This window comes from Centroberyx affinis, unplaced genomic scaffold, assembly GCF_046629955.1.
Source record: "Centroberyx affinis isolate AG114_WGS23_722 - 3 ecotype Tasmania unplaced genomic scaffold, CSIRO-AGI_Caff_v1 ptg003911l_1, whole genome shotgun sequence".
Lineage (NCBI taxonomy): Eukaryota > Metazoa > Chordata > Actinopteri > Beryciformes > Berycidae > Centroberyx > Centroberyx affinis.
In genome coordinates this window covers 111,666-134,600 of record NW_027281745.1, presented here as the reverse complement: position 1 = coordinate 134,600, position 22,935 = coordinate 111,666, and the positions used below count along the sequence as shown (strand labels likewise).

General features: G+C 39.0%; 2 protein-coding genes across 2 annotated transcripts; one reads left to right on the top strand and one right to left on the bottom strand.

Moving 5' to 3' along the window:
* Positions 1–1,845: 1,845 nt before the first annotated feature.
* LOC139663076 (cystatin) lies at positions 1,846–12,066 on the top strand. Its single transcript, XM_071541610.1, has 5 exons — positions 1,846–1,980; positions 2,364–2,676; positions 7,884–8,035; positions 8,906–9,007; positions 11,799–12,066. The coding sequence occupies exons 2-5, from the start codon at positions 2,586–2,588 to the stop codon at positions 11,916–11,918; spliced, it is 465 nt and encodes a 154-aa protein (XP_071397711.1). The 5' UTR covers positions 1,846–1,980; positions 2,364–2,585; the 3' UTR covers positions 11,919–12,066.
* A 1,554-nt stretch (positions 12,067–13,620) lies between these two features.
* LOC139663078 (hatching enzyme 1.2-like) lies at positions 13,621–19,226 on the bottom strand. The gene is made up of 9 exons (XM_071541612.1): positions 19,152–19,226; positions 18,465–18,483; positions 18,303–18,359; positions 17,372–17,512; positions 16,592–16,709; positions 15,260–15,438; positions 14,363–14,444; positions 13,846–13,985; positions 13,621–13,640 (listed from the first exon to the last, which is right to left on the bottom strand). The coding sequence occupies exons 1-9, from the start codon at positions 19,221–19,223 to the stop codon at positions 13,621–13,623; spliced, it is 828 nt and encodes a 275-aa protein (XP_071397713.1). The 5' UTR covers positions 19,224–19,226.
* Between the last annotated feature and the right edge of the window lie 3,709 nt (positions 19,227–22,935).

Here is a 22,935-nt window from a genome sequence, read left to right as displayed (position 1 = left end):
AATACAGAGCTGGGGAACATCTTTTTCACGTTCCCATTATGTGCTATATAGAGCTGGGGAACATTGGACCCTGGTAACATAGGACCTTGGGAACATAGGACCCTGGGAACATAGGACCCTTTGTCATGTTCCCATTATGTGCCATATAAATCTGGGGAACATAGGACCCTGGTAACATAGGAATGACTCCATAACTTTGCCTCCAAAAAATAAGAACAGAAAACTAGATTGATAAAGAGTTAATATAGGGGGACAAATATTCTGTATGAAAATATTGGGGAGTGACACGTCTACCCCCAAAATGACACCTATGAGATGGACACAGTTATACAGAGAGTGAGAAAGAGAGAAAAAGAAAGAAATACAACATCACAGATGGGTTTTCACAGGCAGAGAGACAGACAGAAATGGCAAGGGGGTTGGTGAGTTAGGGTGAAGGTGATCACAGTTTTCCTATGAGCTTGCACGTCGTCTGGTGACAGAAGGTTAAGGGATTAGAATGAGACGGCCTCGGATTATGACGCACACACACACACACACACACACATTCATGACTAGGCATGCTACTACCAATGCCCAGAATCAAGTTTGTAACACTGGGCCACTTTGTTTAGGATTTGTTTTTTTAAAGTCTTCATCATATTGAATGTACTCCACTCAGGAAATTTTCACGTAATTAACAGATTAACAACATTTCAATTCTGTCAAAAACTTTATCCCCTGTGGCCTTCACATACCAGGTATGAGTACTTTAAGCTCATATACCATATACTGCTCTCGCTATTGGTACCAGGGGGAGAAATGCTATTCGTATAAAGTCAGAATTCGGAGAAAAAAGTCAGAGTTTAAAGTCAGAATTATTTTTTCTCAAAATTCTGAATTTAATCTCAAAATTCAGATTTTTCCTCAGAATTCTGACTTTAAACTCTCTAATTCTCATACAGTTAATCTCAGGACTCAAAATGAGTTTTTCACATTGGCCCCAATCCAAAAGTTGAAGTGCCTAAGAGTTTAATATACACAGGGGAAATCCTTGTCTTTGTTCAATTACGGTGAATCATTTTCTCTAAAGAAAGTGGCCAGTCTACACCGCTTAGTATTATTTCTTTATTTGGGACAGTTTATGTGATGGGATTCAATCAAAATCCTAAATAATTTTATGTTTTTTTTTAATGGGAGAGGGTCTGTCATTCCCAGTCAGTCAGCAGGTCAAAGATGTTCAGAAATAAAAGCCAACACCATAATGAAGCCCAGGTCACGTGTCCCACGCTTTCAAATGCAACTTTTCTTTGCACTCGGTGATGTCTATGCATTTATTCACTGTTATCAGAACAGTTTAGGTCATGCAGCGCGTGATAACAAACCTTCTGGACAGGGTGTGTTGACGTACGAGTGACGCGTAATGGGGCCCTACTGTGTGCTAGCTTGCATTTTGACTCACTGTCTGCCAGCAGAATTTACCAGCTGAGATTGAGTCAGATGTCTACAAAGGTACAATGCTCACCCATGTAAAGAAACACACTCACACCCACACAGACGCATGCATGAATACACACCCACGTTAACACATATATGCATGAATGCAAACACGCAATGCACACAAACACAAAGAACACAAGTGCACACTCACACACAATAGAGTGTGCATGCATCCACGCCCACCAACCCTCCCACCGACCCTATTTACACACACACACACACACACACATACACACACAAAGCCACTGATGGCTGTTAAATCCCTGCGTGGCGTCATTGCCAGGCAGCGGGTGGGTGTGGTCTTCATTGGCTGGTTAAACATTCCAAGGCTTAAATACTGAACAGCCACTGCCATTCACCAACATCACTCTGTCCCTCCCTCCTCTCTCTTTCTCTCTCTCCCGCTCCCTCTCTCTCTCTCACACACATTATTTCTCGCAGTGCAGCTCACTTTCGCTCTACCATTCAGTAGCTGAGGTCCTACTTTTCAGTATCAGGAAGGTAGCTATCAATCTTGTTTCTCTCTGTGTACCTCTGTCTCTCTTTCTTTCACTCATTTTTGCACTACTTGGCTTAATCATTCAGTAGATTAAGTCTCATTTTTTTTATATCAGGAATTTAGCTATCAATAATATTGTTTCTGTCTGTAGCTCTCTCTTTAATTTTTGCACTCTTTCAGAAGCTGAAGTCTTATTTTTTAAATATCAGGAAGGTGGTTAGTGATAATTACTGAGTAACTGTGTAGATCTATCTCTTTCTCTTTCTCTCTCTCTCTGTTTCCCTCTCAGCAAAAGTAGTCCCTCCCTCTCTCTTTGAGTCACTGGAGCCACTTGTGATTTGTTTTTTTCCAATAACTCTGTCTCTCCCTGTTCATCATTTGACAGTGGCAGCCTCTTCTCCTGCTCCCTCTCATCTCAAAGCTCCTCGGTTTGCCCTGAAGACTCTGCAGGACTTCTGAAGACATCTGCTGCGGTTTGGTCGGCGATCCGCGCAAGTCAACTCGGCTCAGTGGGAACAGGCTGCTTCGGGTCGGAGGTTGTACCTTTTCTTTTCAGCGATCTGCTTTACAGTGACCCGGTCTGGGCTTCAGCGGTCAGCCAGAGAAGATGTCTCTCCATATGTCGGTGCTGGTGTGTATCTCCTTTGTCCAGCTGTGTATGGGAGATCAGCCTGTGCAAGAGGAGATCATCACAACCAGTAAGTACTGATATGAATAAGACATACCAGCAACAAGTATCATGGGGAATGAGGGAGAATGCCTCTGTCATCAAACTGTCTCTTAGAGAACATTATTACACACAGCAAGTGCTGATATTTCTACATAGAGATGTGAAGTGAGGGTAAAAATAGGGAATAGAGACAGACCTACTCTGTGTTTGTGCAATTCACATTCATTCGGGAGAACAGCCTGTACAAGATGGTATCACACCCAAAAAGTGGTAACTCTGATTGAGATATTGAGAATGGAGTCTTAAACTCAGCATGGGCCCGAATGTAATGTATTAATGTCATCTGGGGCCCAAATAGAAACAGTAATATTGACAACCCTCCCGAACAGAATACAGTCCGGAAAGTGAGTTCTGGAAGCCAGAAATCTCAGCACCTAGTAAAGTAATCATCGAATCATTGGTATTGATTAACAACCCTACCAACCCCCCTGCAGATATATTCTGATCATTTTGTGCTATGGGACAAAGTAAAAATCCTACTTGTTGCACCTTTAACAACAGAGCGAGACAGTGAGAAGGAACAAGGAACAAGGAAGGAAGAAGGAGAAGAAGGAAGTTGCTTATTTCTACATAGTACACCACTATTAAATGTACAAAATAGTAGATCCTTAATTGATTTCACACATTTAATCTGCTCAGTCTCTCATTAAGGGGAGATGTAGATGAAAAGAAAAAGAGACATGATAAACAACAGATTTTAGGCCTTGAGACAAGTGAGACGGATTCTGCAACAACAGGGAAGTACAACTCATTATCATGGAGGTTCTCATGTTTTGTATACACTGTGTGGGCAGCATTATGTCAAGAAAAAGTCAAGATTTTCAGAGCGGCCTGGCCTGTATGTTTAGGAATACAACACAACAGAAACAAGACAACCGAGCATACTCAGCTGCGCACAGGCTGACATGTCTTAGCACACACAAACAGGGAATGCAGAGCGAAAGGACAATGAACATATGACAACAGTGACAGCAACACCGACAGCTGTGCCAGAGTCGTGACTAACAATCTAGAAACCTCCCAAACAAAATGCTTCCTTTGTTAAGGACTGCACCCAGTTAATCCCATTTGTTTTTTTTCTGTGCCTGTATTATTTTCAATAAGAAGCAGATAACACGCACACTCTCTCTGTGTGGTGCTGGGAATCACATCCCCAAACAAACCAATGCAGAGGTGATCCTGGGTGTGCACACTGTATTATTTCCAATACAATGAAATAATACAAATGATAAGCCTTTGTTTGTATAGCACTTAACAGAGGAGCCGAGGCAAAATCGCAAGTGCATACATTATATAAATAAAAGAATTAATGAAAAGAAAATGAGATAAAATAGAATCACAGAGGCAACCCAGGGTAAAGGTAAAGGCTCATTTGTGCTCCCTTTACGTACGAAAATAAATACGTCCGTTTCAAACGATGAAACCGTCACTGCCCACATACTTGCCATGCGTCCTTTACGTTGGCATGGATGTTAAGCAATACATCCACTAGAGGGCAGTAGAGAGTCAAAAGTTTCTGTCCACCGTCGCCATGTTTTTTGTGAACAACAAACAACATGTCTTTGTCGTGTCTCGCTGGTCTCGCTTGAACTATTGGCAACACTGCCTCCACGATTTCCGGTGGTACTGCCCCGTTTCGTCCGTAAGCTTTCAGAAAACGTGCACAAATACGGACGAAATGAACGCAGAGTACGGACAGAAGGCTCCGTCCGTATCCGTATATGTATTTAACGTTGAGCATAATTGAGCCTTAAGTCAGCTTGTTTGTTCCCATGCCAACAAATTCCCATCTGATCTCACGCTTGGGAATGTAGACGAACAGGAAAAGCCTGAGAAGGTGTAGTAACATAAAAAACAAAGTCTTGATGCATTAATAATCACAGTCGTATGAGCGGAAAACCTTTAGTGTCAAGGCCTGTGGCAACTGATTGCTGTGTTTTTTTCAGCTTACAATTTATTATATGAAGCAATTAACAAGAATTTGCACAAGTAAATAAACTTTCTACTTGCATAGTGCTTCACATTTAAAGAGTTCAGCTCTCTAGGAACTTGCATAGGTTTTACTAACCAGGGAGTCTGCCTATATGTGCAGCTGACATTAAAGTTAAACTAGCATATTTAATGTTTAATGTTAAATTATTCAATATTTTAAAAGCCTTCGAGTGAAGTGCGTAAGAATTATTTTATCTCTCGCAAAGGGCGGCTACTTTAAAGAATCTAAAATATAAGAGTTTTGATTTGTTTAACACTTTATTGGTCACTGCATGATTCCAATTGTGTTATTTCATAGTTTGGATGTCTTTACTATTATTCTAAAATGTGGAAAATAGTAAAAATAAAGAAAAATGTGTGTGTCCAAACTTTTGACTGGTAGTGTATAGCATTTGTCAAACCCTTTTATCAAATCAAAACCTTTATATAATTGTCTATCGCTTTATGTACTTGTATATTTAGTTTTCTTTATTCCCCATTTCTTCATTTTACTTTCTTTCTTACAGTCTCCTAACAGGCGCTTGCTCACTCTCTCTTGCAGGGCGTGCCTGTGGGAGAAAATGACAAAGTATGTTGTGTGTTCACGTCCTCGGTCTGCAGCCAGTGACTTCATGCAGCAGCCTGGCTGGGTAGAGTGAGTCAGAACGGTTGGTTTGGCCACCGGTCTGAGAGAGTTGTCATTGGTCAGACGATATTTCATTTGGCACGGCAGAGTTTGTTTCGCAGTTTTGTTTGGGAGTGTTTGGCGATGAAAGCTTATCCGATGAGGCCCATTCAATACCACTAACAAAATTTGCACAACAGCAGTGGCTTCTATTAGTGTAATGGTAGAAGTTTTGCTCAGCATATCACAGATTCTGGTTGGTTCAGAGGTGCTTGGCATAGAAACACTGCCCACCAGGACCTAAAGTCCAATACCCTGCCATAGAAAACACACCACCAGTCCAGTCTATGTTAGATTTGCTCTTGGTTGGACATTGCTTGGGATGCAAACTACACAAGATTTAGCCCTATTTAATCCTTGTCCTCAAACATTTTAGTTAATTGTGCTGTAGATCCAGCATCATATCTTTGTGTTTTTTCCCCAGATACTTTCAGGCAAAACCAGATCTAGTAAATTTGGCTGAAATAGCACATTTTGACTTGAAAATCCCAGATTTTGCGCAAGTATTTATTTTATTATTACTTTTGTCATGCCATTTTCAAAATCACACTGCCTGGTTTACTGTTGCCTTGTTGAATAGATGTTGAATAGATGTTATGGGCCACCAAACCTAGACGAGCTGCAACTCGAACCAGAAGAATTTCATCAGCATTGGTCTGAATGGAAGGTTTTATTGTCACATGGTCTAACTGCTGTTTCAGAGGCCTCTCTGTTTCACTAAGGTTCCCCCCCCCCGCTGTACATCAATCCTTCATCTGATGATCAAGGTTTGGTTTTACACACCAGCATTTCTGCATGGTTAAGAGTTGCTTGGCACAAAAAATCTACCAACTCGGACCCATCGGCACCAAAAGTACACCACCAATGCGGTAGCAATTAGTGGTCGGGATAGAGTCAACCGTTCCATCTTTCCACGTTACCGTTCTTCTTGGTCCTCGTTTGCCCTATGCACAAAAAATGAGGAAATAATTTTATTATTTATTTATTTAACCTTTATTTAACCAGGAAGTCCCATTGATTAAAAACCTCTTTTTCAAGGGAGACCTGGCCGAGTTCGGCAGCAGCACAGATAAGAACAAATGGTTTCAGACAGACTACAATAAAAACAAATATAGGAACCGAACCCACTATACAACTAGAAGGGCACTCGGAGAGCGCAGACCTCTGCCAAGGTTCGTGCTATTATTGCTTGTTTGTGAGTAGGATCCGGATCCACTCCAAAATTTAATGGGTTCTTCCTTGGCCCATGCTACATCCTTCCACAAAGTTTCATGAAAATCGGGCCAGTAGTTTTTCCGTAATCCTGCTAACAGTCAGACAAACAGACAAACAAACAAACAGCACCGAAAACATAACCTCCTTGCCGGAGGTAATAAAAGCATAGGATGCAAAATACAGCATAAACTGACAAAACATTTAAGAAGAAGAACAGTCCGCTACACAGAAATTTGTTAATTCAGAACAGTGACATTTTAGTGAATTTGCCTCTAATTCTTTTGTTTTGTATTTAAAAGCATTTAGCGAGATTAACTCGTTCAGTTTTAAGTCATTCAGGAACATATTCCAGGCAGAAGGTGCAGAATACATAAACGGCATTTTTTCATTTTTCTCTGTACATACATTTTGAATATAATAATAATAATAGACTTTATTTATATAACACCTTTCAAAACAGAGTTACAAAGTGCTTCACAGATAATAAAAAATAATCAACCCCCCCCTCCACCCCCCACAGCAGAGGAAACACAAACAACAAAAAAGATAAAAACAGTCAAATAGCAAAACAACAACAAAACAAAACAAAAAGTTAATGCAAAAAAGCAAGCTTATAAAAAGTTTATAACTTTATAAAAAGGTTTTTAATAGCGATTTAAAAGAAATCAGCGAGGTTGCAAGACGAATTTCAACAGGAAGACTGGAAGACTAAAGAAACATAAAGCATAGAAACAGAAGTGCAGCATCATGTGATGGGTTGGGCCACCCAAGGCACAGGAGCTGCAACCCCAACGTCTAAATACTGATTCTGTTTCCCAGAGAATCCCTGCTTTATATCCAACCTCTGTCTGATGGTAGAGGCCTTTGGTTTGGCAGAGCGGTGCAGGTGGTTTGGCAGCACGAGGCGAGGGGGGGTAACTGGGTAACTGCGCGTAACTGGCGGGATCTAGAGTTTGATGTTATGAATCTGCATTCGCTCGCATGTCCTCGACTGATGTTCTGGTCTGTTCCAGCTAGCTGACACAGCAAATTATGAGGCCGGGGCAGCACAAAAACACAAGAAGGATCACGCAAACTATTACAATTGTGCTTGTGTCTGTCTATGACTTTACAATTCGTGTTAGTGTATGAATGCATTTATATAAGCATGGGTGTGTTTTTGATTGCATGCTACCTTTCTACATTTCAGTAATACATATTGTGTTGTACTGCCGCTCTAGCCCTTGTGGAATTATGTGGAATTCAAACTGTGTGTGTGTGTGTGTGTGTGTTTTGTCTGACCATCCCGTGTGTTTTCCCCACAGAGAACGTCCCTCTGCTGGGCGGCTGGTCTGACATGAGTCCAGAGTCAGATGAGGTTCAGATGGCAGCTCGCCACGCTGTGGAGAAGTACAACAGCCACTCCAGGACCAAGAAGTTGTTCAGACTGGTCTCCATCACCTCCGTTCAGACTCAGGTTAGATCCACATCTCCTAAGGCTGATAAACTGTTCATCCGGTTTTGATTTCGCTCTGTCAGTAGCATGGCCAGCATATTCCATTAACTGAATTAAAATGTTTAATAGTTAATATTGAGATTGGAGTTTTGGTTATACAAACATTTCTCAGAGGTGGAGCTGCTCTGGAGGCAGAAATAATCTGATTGGTTGAGTTAAACCTTAGTGGGCGGAGCCAAAGAACCACATATTTTGTGGTATAACTAATGTTACACTGCAGCCCAGTGAAAAGGGCAACAGGTAAGAGAGGAAGAAGCTAATATCATGAAGCCTAGGACTCTTGTTACTAACTGAAAAAATGCAATATAGCCATACTAATTTATCCTAGCTGAACTTTCAAGTTCAAACTAGCCATATTAGCCTATAGCTATCTAGCTAGCTGCTGCCCATCCTAGTTCATGAATGCCATCCTGTTTTTTTTATTTAGTTCCTTCTTTCCTTCTTCTTTAGAGTTCCTTCTTTGCCATTCAAGTTTGGCAGCTAACTTGCACTCTGAAAAACACTGGTTCTTTGGCTCCGCCCATTGAGGTTTGACTCAGCCAATGAGATTCTTTCTGCCTCCAGAGCAGCTCTGACTATGAGAAATGTTTGTATAACTCCAATCTGTTAAAATTGAAAATCAGTTATTTTCTTGAGCCAAATCTCAAAGCACACCTGAGCTCACATAATGACATAACAGTAAATCCCATACAGCACAGTGGGTCAGTGGGGACTTCTCATTAGAGATGTTACACTGAATCAGGCCCATGACACCGCACTGTAGACAACACACTCATCCAACTCCATCCAACGCTGAGTCTGTCTTCTTCTTCTGTCCTGTCGTCTCATCAGGTGACCAACATCATCAACTATAAGATTGAGGCGGTCCTGGGAAAAACCAAGTGCCTCAAGGCTGAAAACCACGACTTGGACAAATGCAGTCTGGGGAAAAAGGTGACTCTATTTTGTGTGTGTATGTGTGTGTGTGTGTGTGTCAGAGTGTGTTTGAAGTAATATTCAACTATTATTCAGGTACATTTGCAAAACACACTTTTAAAATACTTTTTTTCAAGATTATGTTATGTGTAGTAAACCTCCGGCATTAGCTCCAGCTGTTGCAATCAGAAATGTTCATGCTATTTTTTCCGATTATTTATTCATCATGGGCCGGTTGCACAAAACACCTGAAGTTTTCCCCTTAAGTATGACACTTAAGACTTAATTTCTCCTTAGCTGAGGGACTTACTTAAGGGTGTGGCACAGAATAAGGAAAAACGTTAAGGCATTTACTGCATTGAAAGAGATTTTACAGCGGTAAAATTCTACAGTTGCCATGGAGACCTGTTTGTTTGCTTGCACTTGCACTTGTGATACCTGTTATCGCCTCACCTGTTATCGTCTCACAAAGTTGGCCTATAGACAGTAAAAAAAATGGCAGAAGACAAGAACACCAAATTGGTCAGAGGAGGAAAAGATTATACGTCTGGAGGTATACAATAAAAAAAAACACACACTAAAAAGTAAATTTGACAGCAAACAGAAAACAACGAATGTGGGAGGAAATTGCAACGAAAATTAATTCAAGAAGTCTGGTGAAGAGGTCCATCCAAGAGGTCCAAAAAAATTACGACAACTTCTTAATTTATCGCCATAAACTCGGCCATGTTAAGGTTAAGATAGAGTCAGAGGTACCTTAAGTTTTTTTCCTTACTTTGTTTGCTAAGCTTTTACAACCGTACAACGGTTTAACTAACTTTAAGGGACTCCTTAAGTATAAGACCAAGATAAGGAGAAAACCTTAAATACTTAAGTGAACATTTTAAGGAAACCTTAAGGAGAAGGCTTAAGGGTCTTTTGTGCAACCGATTTTATTTTAAGGAAACCTTAACTTGGACTTTAAGGAAAATCTTAACTTAGGGTGTTTTGTGCAACTGGCCCAAGGAATATATTCACAAGGCTGTCACACAAAACAAAAAAACACTCAGAAAACTCAGTTAGTGTAAGATATGCCTCTTTGTATGTGTTGAAACTAAAATGTACAGCCTGCTGGTGCACATATAAACTATAAATGCTATATTAACATTTAATATCACTTTAAAAGGAGCAATTCACATAATCCAAATTAAATGTCATCTCAAAGTGGATGTCATCTTCAATATGCCCATGTGTTTAATATGGACCTACACATAGTTTTGTTACTTTTCAGTGTGTTGTTATTAATATTATATGTGTTGTTATTAATATATTATGTACTGAAAAGAAACAGAAATGTGTGCTGTCACAAAATAGACACTTTTTGAAAAGGATATATGCTTTGTGAGAGTGGACTCAGATTGGACTGGTGTGTGTGTGTGTGTGTGTGTGTGTGTGTATGTTTGGGTTGGTGTGTACAGTTCTGTTCTGTTAGCACTTTATGTGATTCTTGTGCTGTCTGGCATAATCCTGTTTATAGCCTTATTATGCTTACTCTCTAGAACAGTGTGTGTGTGTGTGTGTGTGTGTGTGTGTGTGTGTGTGTGTGTGTGTGTGTGTGATGCCTCCTGCGGTGACCTGTAATTGAAACTGCAGACGTTATCCTGCTGAGTCGCCATTTAACCGCCTACAGGATGCAGACATTTAACAGCTTCCACACCCAAAACATACAAATGGAAGCGAAAGCCATATTTGGGTTACAATTCACACGACATCACAATGGACCTTGGTGCGAGTGTTTTTATTGGCCCACCCTGACTGCTTGGTAAAGTTAACCTCTTAAAGTATCCTCTATATTAACACAAAACCTAGTAATGACACACAACATTTTCATATAAATAGATCTCCGTTCTGCTATCGCCGATTGATATAATAACAGTGATTCAACCTATATCAAGTTCATAAAGCTTTTCCATTGTCTGTTCTAAACAGCCGGTGTCTGGCAGCTCTTTTCCCGGGAAAAATCCTCTGCCGCACAGGAAGTGATGCGTTTTACGTTTCCGGTTTGTTTGGAATAAACAGAAGAAGAAGAAGAACTGGGTAGTTAGCATGAGCAGCGATAGACACCATGGCTGAACAGACAAAGAAAAGAGAAACTCAAACTGCATCAACAGAAAATCCAAGCTCCGCCCACACTGTTTGATTGACAGGTGATCTGTGGGAAGTGCGGTGCAGAAACACCACAGTGATGCGGCTGAGCAACAAAGATGTCACCAAACTTGAAAACAAAAATTTAAATCATGTGGATTACAACTTTAAGAGTTCCATTGAAATACACTTTGTTTACTGGATTCAACACTCTTTGATAAATTATTACCTTACATTAATCATTCAATATCTTTAAAATCCAGATATAATTATTCATTCAATATCTGTAAAATATAAAGGTTGCATTCTAAAGACTATTAGCATTTTGTTCTTTAGAAACTATCATAATTTATTTTAAATGTCAGCTGTCAATCGTGATGTACTTTCCAATTGTAATTGAAGTGTACAGGAGCAGAAAGCTGTCACCTCAGTTCCAGCAAATGGAAATCAGAATAAATCAGGACTTTAAGTAGAAACGTGAAAGGAAATAATCCTTAACTGTACTTCACCACCATCCAACCCTTTGTGAAATCTGAAGAAATAGTCCTGTACCTCTTCCTTGTGCCTCATTCTAAAATATTTATTTATTGTTGCATAATATTCCTTTATAAGATAGATAGATTACCTTTAAATGAATATTTTCCTCATTCTGACACACATGTTTTTGTTGTTTCCCTCCTTGCAGCGTCTGACGTGCCAGTTCACGGTGAGTTTCGACCCCCGCAACAACAAACACGAGCTGGTGAAGTCTTCCTGCACAAGGATCTTGCCCGTCACCCCGCCTCCCTCCTCCCCCTCCACCTGAACAAACCCCTCATCCAGCTGATAGAGAACACAGTCCTGATACGGCAAACCAGCACTCAACTTTGGAGTTCAGCTCTACGGCTTTTACTATCTCCCTACACTTTGATATAATGTTGATGGTGTTTTGTGAATAAATGTTTTGCAACTGATTTGAAGGGGTGGATGTGTGTTTTGCTGGATGACGAATGATGACACACAACATTGTCTCTGTAAAACTTGTTTGGAGGGGCATTGGGAAAAAATGTTACAGGTGACTATGACCGCACCCAGGATGTAATATCGGTTATTGTTACCATAATATGAAGCTTATTTATATTTACACTACCATTGAATGTTCTGTGTTTTTCATTCTCTTAAAGCCATTTTGATCTAAAGGCTTCTGCTTAAATGCTTGAAATTTGACAAATATAAATTAATTTCTTTCCAAAGCCTTTGCCTTTCCATCAAGGCAAAGGGCGGCTACTTTAAATAATCTAAAATATAAGATAGTTTTGATTTGTTTAACACTTGTTTGGTCACTGCATAATTCCATTTGTGTTATTTCATAGTTTTAATGTCTTTACTATTATTCTAAAATGTGGAAAATAGTAAAAAAAATAAAGAAAAATGCATGTGTCCAAACTTTTGACTGGTAGTGTTCAGCTCAAACAATCATTCTATGAACACCTATGATTCTCCTTTTCATTGTCAGTACAGCAGCTTGTTGTACATCTTGATGACATATTCCTCATTCATTGATTTCTGGCTTTACAAAATGGTTGTTCATGGTGAAAAAAAAATAAAGTTTCATTCCAAACTGTTATGTATCCTCTCAGAAAAAAAAGTTATTTGATGTCACTGCTTATTATTTAAAAACATAGACGATGACAACAATGATTTTGTGATAGTAGGTGTCAGTTTTTTCAAATATCTAATATTTGGATGTCATGTATCTAATATCTATATATCTAATTTTGGAATCAAACTCATCAATGTTGATTCAAGTGTTGTAAGCAAGAGGTAAAGAGCACATTCTTAAATCAAAATTTAATTGGTTTGGGTTTTTATGAATACATCTCGAATACATCTGATTGCACTCATTGCATCTCATGGAGGTTTTACGAAAACAGCAGGTGTCTCCTTAACATTAACAGAGTTTGAGTTGTCTTCATTTTCTTTCACATATCTGAAAAGAAAGAATGATCTGGCATCAGACCCTGGTTCTGTTTTCCCTCAGTCAACATTACAGATTTGTATACATTTCTGAAAGCAAGAATTAATGAGATACAATGGGAGAAGTCCATCATTACAAAGAATCTATCCTGTGATGTCATAATACATAATAGCATGATAGTCTTCCTCAATAGTTGTCAAGCAGAAATGAATAGGGATACTGAGGCACAGCGCACAAATCTCTAAGTCAGTTGGTTGTCACATAATTCCTTGCATATTCTAATAGATGAAACATTTAAAAATGTATAGATACATTTAGAGTCCCCATGAAATTAACTCCCAATACTATTATCTTTAAGTATCTTTAAGTGAGTATCTTTCATTGTGACATCATGCTGCACTAGGAGGCGTAAATATAAATTTCTAACCGATAAAACCATCAGATTTTTTAACAATCCCGCCCCTCCACACCCGTCCCATCAAATAAGACTGTCTTTCTCTCCCTGACTCAAATTCCATTGGTTTAGACTTTTGAATGATCCCTCCCTGCTTTATGTCCCGCCCCAACATCCTGTTTCAACAAGAAATGCATCAAATCAAGTTAGTAAAGATGCCGTTTCATGGGGTCTTTAAATATCATGCACTCCCCAATATTGTGAGTTTGAATCTTTGCTGTGTGTAACTCCCTCCCAATCTCTCTAAATCTAAGAATTTCCTCTATTTAATGAAGCAGAAATGCCTTAAAAATGAACTAAATAATAAACAAATGTGCCGACTTCTGTACTCACTGCATTCATATAGCTTGTTGATCCTGAGGATGTCGATGTCAGACATGTCGTCCCTCTGTCCGATCTGCACAGAGGAATCTGGAATGGGAGTGATGGTATCTTCTCCATACGCTGATGTGAAGGCAGTCCTAGAGAGGAAAAAAAAAAACACAAGAAAACACACAACACAAGAAATGAATACACCAATGAAGAAACTGTCCTTTCTTACGGTTGTAGGAGAGTGATGGAATATTTTCAATGTCCTGCTGAAACCTTGTATCTCCCAAAGTGTTTGTCAAAGAAATGGTTGATTTTCCCATTAACAGCTGTGCATTTTTTACATTTTACATTGCATTTTCAGTACTTTGGCTTGATTTCAGGGTCATAAAACAATTGGATATAATAATAATTGAAGACACAAGGTTTTTGCAGTAAATTGACAATATGAAAAATGAATGTACTGCTTAATAAAAGTCATATCTTGCTAAATATCAGTGTTGTTCATGATATTAAGATGAGAGGTTACCTTCCGTAGTGCATGATGGAGGAGTAGTCATATGGAGTGTTCAGGTTGTTAGTGTCCGCTTTGTGGAAGTTGTAGGAACTAGCTGTGGAATCAAATATTTAATATATTTATATAACATCCTCAAAGTAAAAATAAATAAATAAACAAAGTGAGGTTGATAGGGTTTTTCTTGGTTTCAAGGAGGCTTCCAGAAAAACAAAAATTAGTTTAATTTTGCATGTTCCTTTTAAGTTTAACACAAGGAGAAAATCTCTCTCTCTCTCTCTCTCTCTCTCTCTCTCTCTCTCATATATGTCCATTTTGCTATTCACTGTCGCCAATTGATACCATACAGAAGAAGAACTGGGTAGTTAGCATGAGCAGCGATAGCCAATGTCTGAACAGACAAAGAAAAGAGTAACTCAAACTGCATCAACAGAAAATCCAAGGAGAAAGAAACAAATTAATTGCTCAGAGGAAAACAAGCTGCTAAAAAGTAGTGACCGTCTCTGAGCCAAAACTAGAGTGAACACCAGCGTTGTCTGTCCAAGATGAAAAACACAATGGGGAGTGATGCAGATGTGTCTCCTTTTTCTTTTGGACTGGTAGATTTCACCATCGTTTATTAGCTGCAGTCTACATTGAGTGTCTTAATTATTATGTTGGGCCAGTTCCTAAACTGAGTGCAAAACACCAAAGCAATGACCACTTATCACTTATCAAGGCGTCACCAAAAAAATAAAAACAAGAATCAGACAGATTATCTCTTTAACTAAAACTTAAACTCTTATTTATTTTATTATAATCGGTGAACAATTCTTACTAGCCCCAAACCCCACTCCTCAACAAACAAACTTATTCCACTTGAAACCATGGAAGCTACCGTAGTGTACAGCTGCAGTGGGGCTCAGCTCTCACCTGTCGAGACGTTTTCCCAGTTGATCCGGACATACTGGTCCCGGTCGCTCCGGGTGTGTTCGTGGTGGAAGCCCAGAGCGTGGAGCAGCTCGTGCTGAACGATGCCATGGTGAAGACAGCCCTGAACAGACAGAGACAGCTGCTGCTTCCCCCCATCTCTCCCCAGGTTAGACCAGCACCTACAGTCACCGACACAGTACATTACATCAGTGATTCTCAACCTTTTTCATATCAAGGACCCTAATTTTTATTTTTAACCTCCACTTGATGAGATTTTGTCTCTTGGACCCAAATCAGAGGATATTTTTATTGTTAGATATGATTTTGCCCAGAATTCCATGACTATCTGTATTGTAGGTAGAGAGATAACAGAGAAACTATGATCAAAATAATAATTCTTCTACATTCTCTAATTGTGTTAAATTGTAAATGAAATAATGGTGAAGTTCACAACGATTCATCAATTTGCTGTGGGCCCCCTGTAACCCCCTCAAGGACCCTTGGGGGTCCCCGGACCCCACGTTGAGAACCACTGCATTACATTACGCTTTTGTATTAGTACATTTTGTCAACAGTAGTCAAACCGACTGTATATCTCAGTCTTCATCAGCTAAGCCTTTAATAGGAATAAGTAGCATTTGTAGAATCAGAGTTTTTAAAATATTTTAATAAGAGTAGAAGGGAGAAAAGATTGGTACATGTTTGTTTTTTTGGGTTGTTTTTATTAAAGTGCTTATCACATCTTTAAGCACCTTGACACCCACTATCAGTACATTTAATGCCATGCTAATCTGTGATGTGCCACTGTTTTCCTGCATCGTTGCTCCATTCTTTACATTACATCATGTTAGACACAGTAGATGTCAGGTTGCAGGTTTGATCCCTGACAGCAGCAGGACGGTGTATTCCAGTTGTGAGCTGGTGACTGGTGGGTGGCTGGTGTTGTGTTATATATTACAGCGACCATAACAACCGCCAAACTTCCCTTGTGCAAACCACAACTGCTTTGGAAGAAACTGCAGTGTGAGCAACCTGCATTCGGATCTCTTTTAGGAAATGCCTAGTGTGTTCTGGTATTGTGTTTGTTCATATTTGTGTATATAGGATGGATGTGCAAAAAGACAAATTCCAATGACCTGCTTTATCATGGCTAGTACATGGCTAGAAACTAAAATTACTTTGCTGTGAATTTGTTTCAAGCCTATCCAGATTTTCTCATTTTGGTTCAAATGTTGCAACCTGTAGTATTGCTTTGAACCGGATAGAATAAAAAAAAAAAATCAGCATTTGTTACTCAAAAATCTCAGGTTTTGATCTCTGACATACACTCACCCAAGTTTGCTCTCAATGCTGAGGTAGTCAGACTGGCCGCTGTGAGGAACAAAGCGAACGCAGGTTTTCATTTGAAAAGTCTTCATAGCGTTCTCAATCGTGGCCCTTTCAGAGTCATCTGCAGTGAAAAAGAAATGATCACATGCATTCATGCTGTAACTGCTGAAGGATTTTCATCTGGAGGACCTGCTCACTCACTGAATTACATTTGTTGATTTTTGCTCATACATCATTAGGTAAAGTACTTTCTGGAAACGAGGCAAAGAAAACATACAGCCAAATGCTTTGAGACAGTGAGTGGAAATCGACATTTTTTTATAATGACTCATCTAAATTATAGTATTTTACATCAAAAGAGCAGTTTTCCATTTCTATCTCTGGTCACTGTGGTGACCATGTTCAAACAGCATAAAATGTTGACTTTTAAGTTTATATAATCTAGTTTTGATTAATCTCAAGAAAATCTCCAGCATATAACCTGCCAATGTGGTGAGACACACTTTCTCTTGCAAAAATGTTATCTTGAATCCAGAGGGATTTTACTTATTTCAAGAGAAAGTGAAACTGCACTGGAAATGTAAAATTATCTCACTCCATGGGAAGATGTTTCCTCTTATTTTAAAGGTCACACATATACACAAGATGTGACCTTTAAAAAGAAGACTCTGTACTAGATTAAATTACTTGCTAGAGCAGATACTATACGTATATTTACAGCGTACTGACATCATTTGAATTTTGTGGACGTTACATTGATGTCATACATCACAAAGCACTTACAGAAGTAATCACTGATGGTGTACGGCACTTCAACCAGTCCGTTAGGGGATTTTTCCCATTTGCAGTAATCTGACCAGCACTTCAAGGCATTCCTCTTGTTTGAAAGAACCACGTCTCCCTCCACCAACATGTGGTCGAAGCCTGGAGTCACAGGATATCAACATGTTAAATAGATTGATAATGTATGAATACCAGAGGTGTGACAAGGTAAACTTTGCTCGAGTCCCAAGTCAGTCTCGAGTCTTGAGGCACAAATCTCAAGTCAAGTCTCAAGTCTAAATGTAGATTACCAAGTCAAGTCCAAGTCAAGTCCATGTCTTTAATGTCAAGTCTCAAGTCTAAATGTAGAACAGCAAGTCAAGTCAGAACAAAAGAGAGTCCAGTATCAATTTAATATCTTAAAGAAAACTTAATATCTAGGACTTTTCAATGCAATATGGTTTTTTAATAGGATAAAAACTTGGTAAGAGCATCATGAGTTTGATTTCTATAATCAGTTTCAACTTCAATAAATTCAATCATTCCATACAAATTCAGAAAACAGAATTTAAATTCAGTCGTCTGCTGGAACAAATCTCATCACTTTCAATCTGAGTCATTTACACAAACACAAGATCTCAAGTCAAGACTTTAGAAACCTTTTCAAGTCATCAGAGTACAAGTCAGAGTCAAGTCCCAAGTCACCAGAACCCAAGTCAAGTCAAGTCTCAAGTCTTCTATTCATGCATCAAGTCAGGTCTCAAGCAGTTCAAATTGTGACTGGAGTCCAAGTCATGTGACCTCTGATGAATACTTAACATGTGAGCAGGTGAACAAACTGTTACAAATTTTCCCTGAAGTCTGTTAACATGAGGAATGCTTGCAAAATGTTCTGCAAACAAGTTGGATAATAACGTCATGATTATAAGAGCCACAAATAAATGATTCTTACCTTTATTTGCCGCCAGAATTCTTGAAGTAATGTCTAGACGGTCCAGTTCCTCGACACCTAAAAACAGAAGGTTCAGTTACTTAATATGGAGGCCCCACACTGTGTAGTGAGACTCATTAACCAGTTGTGAAGAGAGAAATGAATTATTATTTCCAGTCTCACCTTCCTCATGTTGTTGCACCTGCAGAGAGACAAAGCCAGCATGAGTGATGAAATCAACTTACAAATGTTATATATTTTCTTTTCTTTTTTTGTATTTTACCTAACCCTAACCATATCAAACTCTATTGATTCCCTGTCTGGTCTTATCAATGGATGTTTGTCTGTAAAAATGTTTTGCATGCTTTTGAGTCGTGTTGAATTATGTCTTCATATTATTTGTTTTTTAACCCTTTTGGGTTAGGGTTAGTTCTTTTTTTTTCAATGGTTTGCATTGCTCTTTGTGGACTGATGAAGTTTCATGAGTCATTTCATGACTCAATTCACACTCATTGCATCATTTAAATTGCATGAGTGTTAGTCTGAGCATGAACCTTGCTTTTCTTAGCTACTAAAAAATTGATTTTGGGGAGATACAATATTATCATCCCTCAGTAATGTTTAGAGTCATTTTTCTTAAAATGGTGGTGGGAAAATACTGCCATGTGTTGAGATCATTTAACTTGTTTCAGCTCAAAACTCTAGATGCAACATACATGATCCTGAAATGTGGATATTATCATTTGTGTCAGGCAAATTCTGGCAGATTTTTTAGCTTCTTTTAAGAAAAATATGATTTTAACACTAAATACAAGGGTAGAGCAGTTATTTAAGATGATATTTTTGGCAGTGCGACGGCATACTTCTTACCATGGGGTTGTCTTGTGCTGCAGAAAGGCCCAGCAGCAGGGCCAGGACAGCAGAGAAGAGGCTCAGGTCCATTTTCTTCAGGTCAGTGCTCCTTTGGATGGAGGATCTTTGTTTGTCAGTGACTAGAAAAGTCTTGCTTTTATACGGCCAAAAAGGGCAGGAACCACTGTTGTAAATACACTTAAAGTCAATACCTTGACCCCTAAACAAAGTTTTTAATGGATGGATAAGCTCCGACAGGAACCTCACCCAACCTTTTCAGGTAGCGATCAGACTGGAGGCTTTGCATGAAAGATGGCTTTTGCATGCAATTAAAGTGAAAAGTGCCATATACATGTGAGGCGTGTTGCTCTTAAATTATAGAAAACCCGATTCATAGAAAACTGCTTATGTGTCAGAGCCAAGCTCTATGGACAAGCTGCTGTTTTACAAGTCATTTGATTGACATGATATTATTACACATTGTTAAAAGCCCTAATCCATTGTGAACACACACAGACCAATCCAAACAGTAAATAACGTACTGGTTTACACCCAGGGGTCTCACATTTCTCTTGCCTGAGACCCAGATTGGAAATTTAGCGAGCGTTTCAGTTTAGTTTTGCTCATATGGGAACTATCACGTTGGAAGTTAGCCCATTTTGGGTTATGACCTACAGTTTATAGTGAGCCAGCTAAAACTAGCTAAATAAACATTGAATTTTACTGGGCACGTTTTAGAAAGTATAAGTTTCTCAAGTAGGCATGACACTGTTTACTTTCCTAAATAACTATTACCAACAAATCTACATCTTAACTAGATATTTAGTCACATACTCAGCCGCCAAATCTTGTTTTCCTTAAAACAAATTTTAAAAGTTGTCCAGTCGTGGTAATCGAACTTGTTTCCAATGCAGTTTCAGTTGTATGGAACATTTTCTGTGTCACAGTCCAACAATAAATGATCCCAGCACCTTATGATAAAAACTTACAATCTTCAAATAGCAAATGACTACAACAAATAATGAATGCTCACATCATAAAATAACAAATATTTCTGTCAAATAATGAAAAGCCAGCCATCAAGTAACAAAGGAAGAAGTCAAATAACAAATCCTCCACACATGAATAAACAAACAACCTCATCATTTTTTTTATGTTAAGGTTAGATGTAATGATTTAATTATTTGACATGAGCATTCATTATTTGATGGCTGTGAGAGTACTAGCTGTTTGATGTGATCATTATTTGATGTGATTATTTGATGTTGTGCTGTGCACCTGCCAGACAAAGGCCCCGAACGCAAACGCAGTCCATTCATTTTGTTTTCCATTTCATCTATTCTCCCAACGAAATACTCCAGGACAGCACTCCGATTAATTAATTTATATTTATTGCCGCACATCTATTCTCTCAAAACATTGCTCCTAAATAAAAGAAAAGTTAGTGAATTTGATGTAATTGTTTGTAATTGATGAAAATAAATAAATAAATAAATACATAAATAAATGTACTAGCATAGTCTCTTCATTTTATCCTGACCAAGATAACATGTTGTGATAATGAGATTTTGCCTCAAATTTTCTGACACACAGAAATTATGTAGATCAGTGGTTCTCAACGTGGGGTCCGGGGACCACCAGGGATCCTTGAGGGAGTTCCAGGGGGTCCCCTGCAAATTGATGAATTGTTAAACTTCACCATTATTTCATTTACAAGAAGTTTGACACAATTAGAGAACTAAAGAATGTAGAAGAATGACTATTTTGATCATAGTTTCACTGTTATCTCTTTATCTATAATACAGATAGTCATGGGATTCTGGACAAAATAATATCTGACAATATAAATATTCTCAGATTTTGGTTTGAGAGACAAAATCTTATAAAATGGGTCCGGGGCTCAAATGTGGACTAAATTAGGGGTCCTTGATATGAAAAAGGTTGAAAATCAATGTAGATTGTCCATAGACTGTAGATACACACGGAAAGTACAAAGATTGTACTGTGTATCTACAGTTTATATACAAACAGTGTTCATAGACTGCAGATACACAGAAAGTACAAATATTGTTCAGACTTTAGATATACACAAAGTATGTAGATTTTACATGGATGCACACAGAAAGTACAAAGTTTGTTCATAAACTGTAGATACATACAGAAAGTATGAGTGTCTACAGACTGTAGATAGAAACAGAAAGGTGGGGCAAGGAGGCAGAAAACTCCCAGGACCATGCCAGCTTGTGGTCCTGGATGTAAGTGGATGAAACACCAGCCACCAAATGGAAACTCTATCCTTCAATAAAAACAACCAGTATCCATTTATCCTCTTTTCGTCAGTCGCCATTCGTCAGAGGAAAGTTTGTTCCAGCGTCTGGTGATCTGAGGCTGTCTGGGTTTAAACACTCCTCCTATAGGGAGGTTTGCCATTAAATAGCCCAGGCATTACTGCTCCCTCTGTACTACACCATTATTTAACTATTAGGACGGCAGCACTTTCCACTTGTAAGCAGTTCCCTGCCTTGTGTGTGTGTGTGACTGTGTGTGTGTGTGTGTGTGTGAGAGAGAGAGAGAGAGAGAGAGAGAGACAGAGAGGAGAGAGAGAAAGAAAGAGGGATAGAGACAGAGAGAGGAGAGAGAGAGAAAGAAAGAGGGAGAGAGACAGAGAGAGGAGAGAGAGAGAGAGAGAGAGAAAGAGGGAGAGAGACAGAGAAAGAGGATTCGGTGTGTGTGTGAGCGAGAGAGAGAGAGAGAGAGAGAGAGGGAGAGAGAGAGAGAGGTTGGTTGGTACTGCCTCCATAGCACAAAATGACCATAATATCTGCAGGGGGTTGATAGGGTTGTTGATCAATACCAATGACTCAATGATTATTTAGCCAGGTGCTGAGATTTCAAAATTGTTCAATGCATGCCGTATGTAACAAAATTGTTTTCAGCATTTTTTTTTTTTCCACTGTTTTTAAAATACAAACTTTACAGTGTCAAACCTTGCTTGAAATGAACTGCTGTCCCGGCTAACAAAGACGCCCTGAATAAAAAGACATGGATGGGACAGTAAAGTTTTAGAAGACACATGTTTCTGAGGGATTATTTCCATTTCTTCCTGTGGGTGTTGTAACGCAGCGCTGAGATGAAAACACTCAACTCGACTAAATGAAATAATGAGAAAACAGAAAGTCTGGCTTCATGTTTCCTGTGATGGATTCTCTCGCTCTGTGGATGTTGTTTTTCATACTGGACTAGAATGAATGGCAGCAAAATGGCTTCTTCTGAAGGGAGGAAAACAAGCGCTGATATCTGCAACTATATAATACTGACTGTGTGCAGACACCAGAGAGGAAGAATGGAAAGGAGCGGGGCAACCCATAGGGCAACTCCCAGATGCATTTACGGTGCTATGAGTGAGCGACTGGTGTCACAAAACATTTCACCTCGAAGGCTAAAAACTATTTTTCTCAAGCCAAACAAGCAAATAACAAAGTAGTTATTATTCCAGCATTTTGCATGGTGATATATTACCTCTTCTTTACTAGACATATCTGTTGGATCACTGCTCTAATTAGCTGGCTTATTTCGATAGCAAAAATATGATTTTGTTTGTGTTAATTACAAGCTACCAAAGCTCAAGGGGACTTGCCTGATATCAGACAGAATTGACATTGCCTCCACTCTAACCGATTTCCGTGGGGGGAGGGGGATTCGATTTTCCCTAACCAATCACTAGAGACCAACGTATCCGCCTGAATCTAACGTCATTTTAAGCCGACACCGATGCGAATAAAACATCTCTCCTTTGAATAAA

Excerpts from the sequence above, each read along its gene's own strand:
- LOC139663078 (XM_071541612.1), bottom strand. The coding sequence starts at position 19,223 with ATGGACCTGAGCCTCTTCTCTGCTGTCCTGGCCCTGCTGCTGGGCCTT. Across the intron at positions 13,986-14,362 it reads TCCATCATGCACTACGGAAG|GACTGCCTTCACATCAGCGT; the intron begins GTAACCTCTCAT and ends TTTCCTCTCTAG. Across the intron at positions 13,641-13,845 it reads TGAATGCAGTGAGTACAGAA|GATGTTGGGGCGGGACATAA; the intron begins GTCGGCACATTT and ends TTGTTGAAACAG.
- LOC139663076 (XM_071541610.1), top strand. The coding sequence starts at position 2,586 with ATGTCTCTCCATATGTCGGTGCTGGTGTGTATCTCCTTTGTCCAGCTG. Across the intron at positions 8,036-8,905 it reads TCACCTCCGTTCAGACTCAG|GTGACCAACATCATCAACTA; the intron begins GTTAGATCCACA and ends TCGTCTCATCAG. Across the intron at positions 9,008-11,798 it reads AATGCAGTCTGGGGAAAAAG|CGTCTGACGTGCCAGTTCAC; the intron begins GTGACTCTATTT and ends CCCTCCTTGCAG.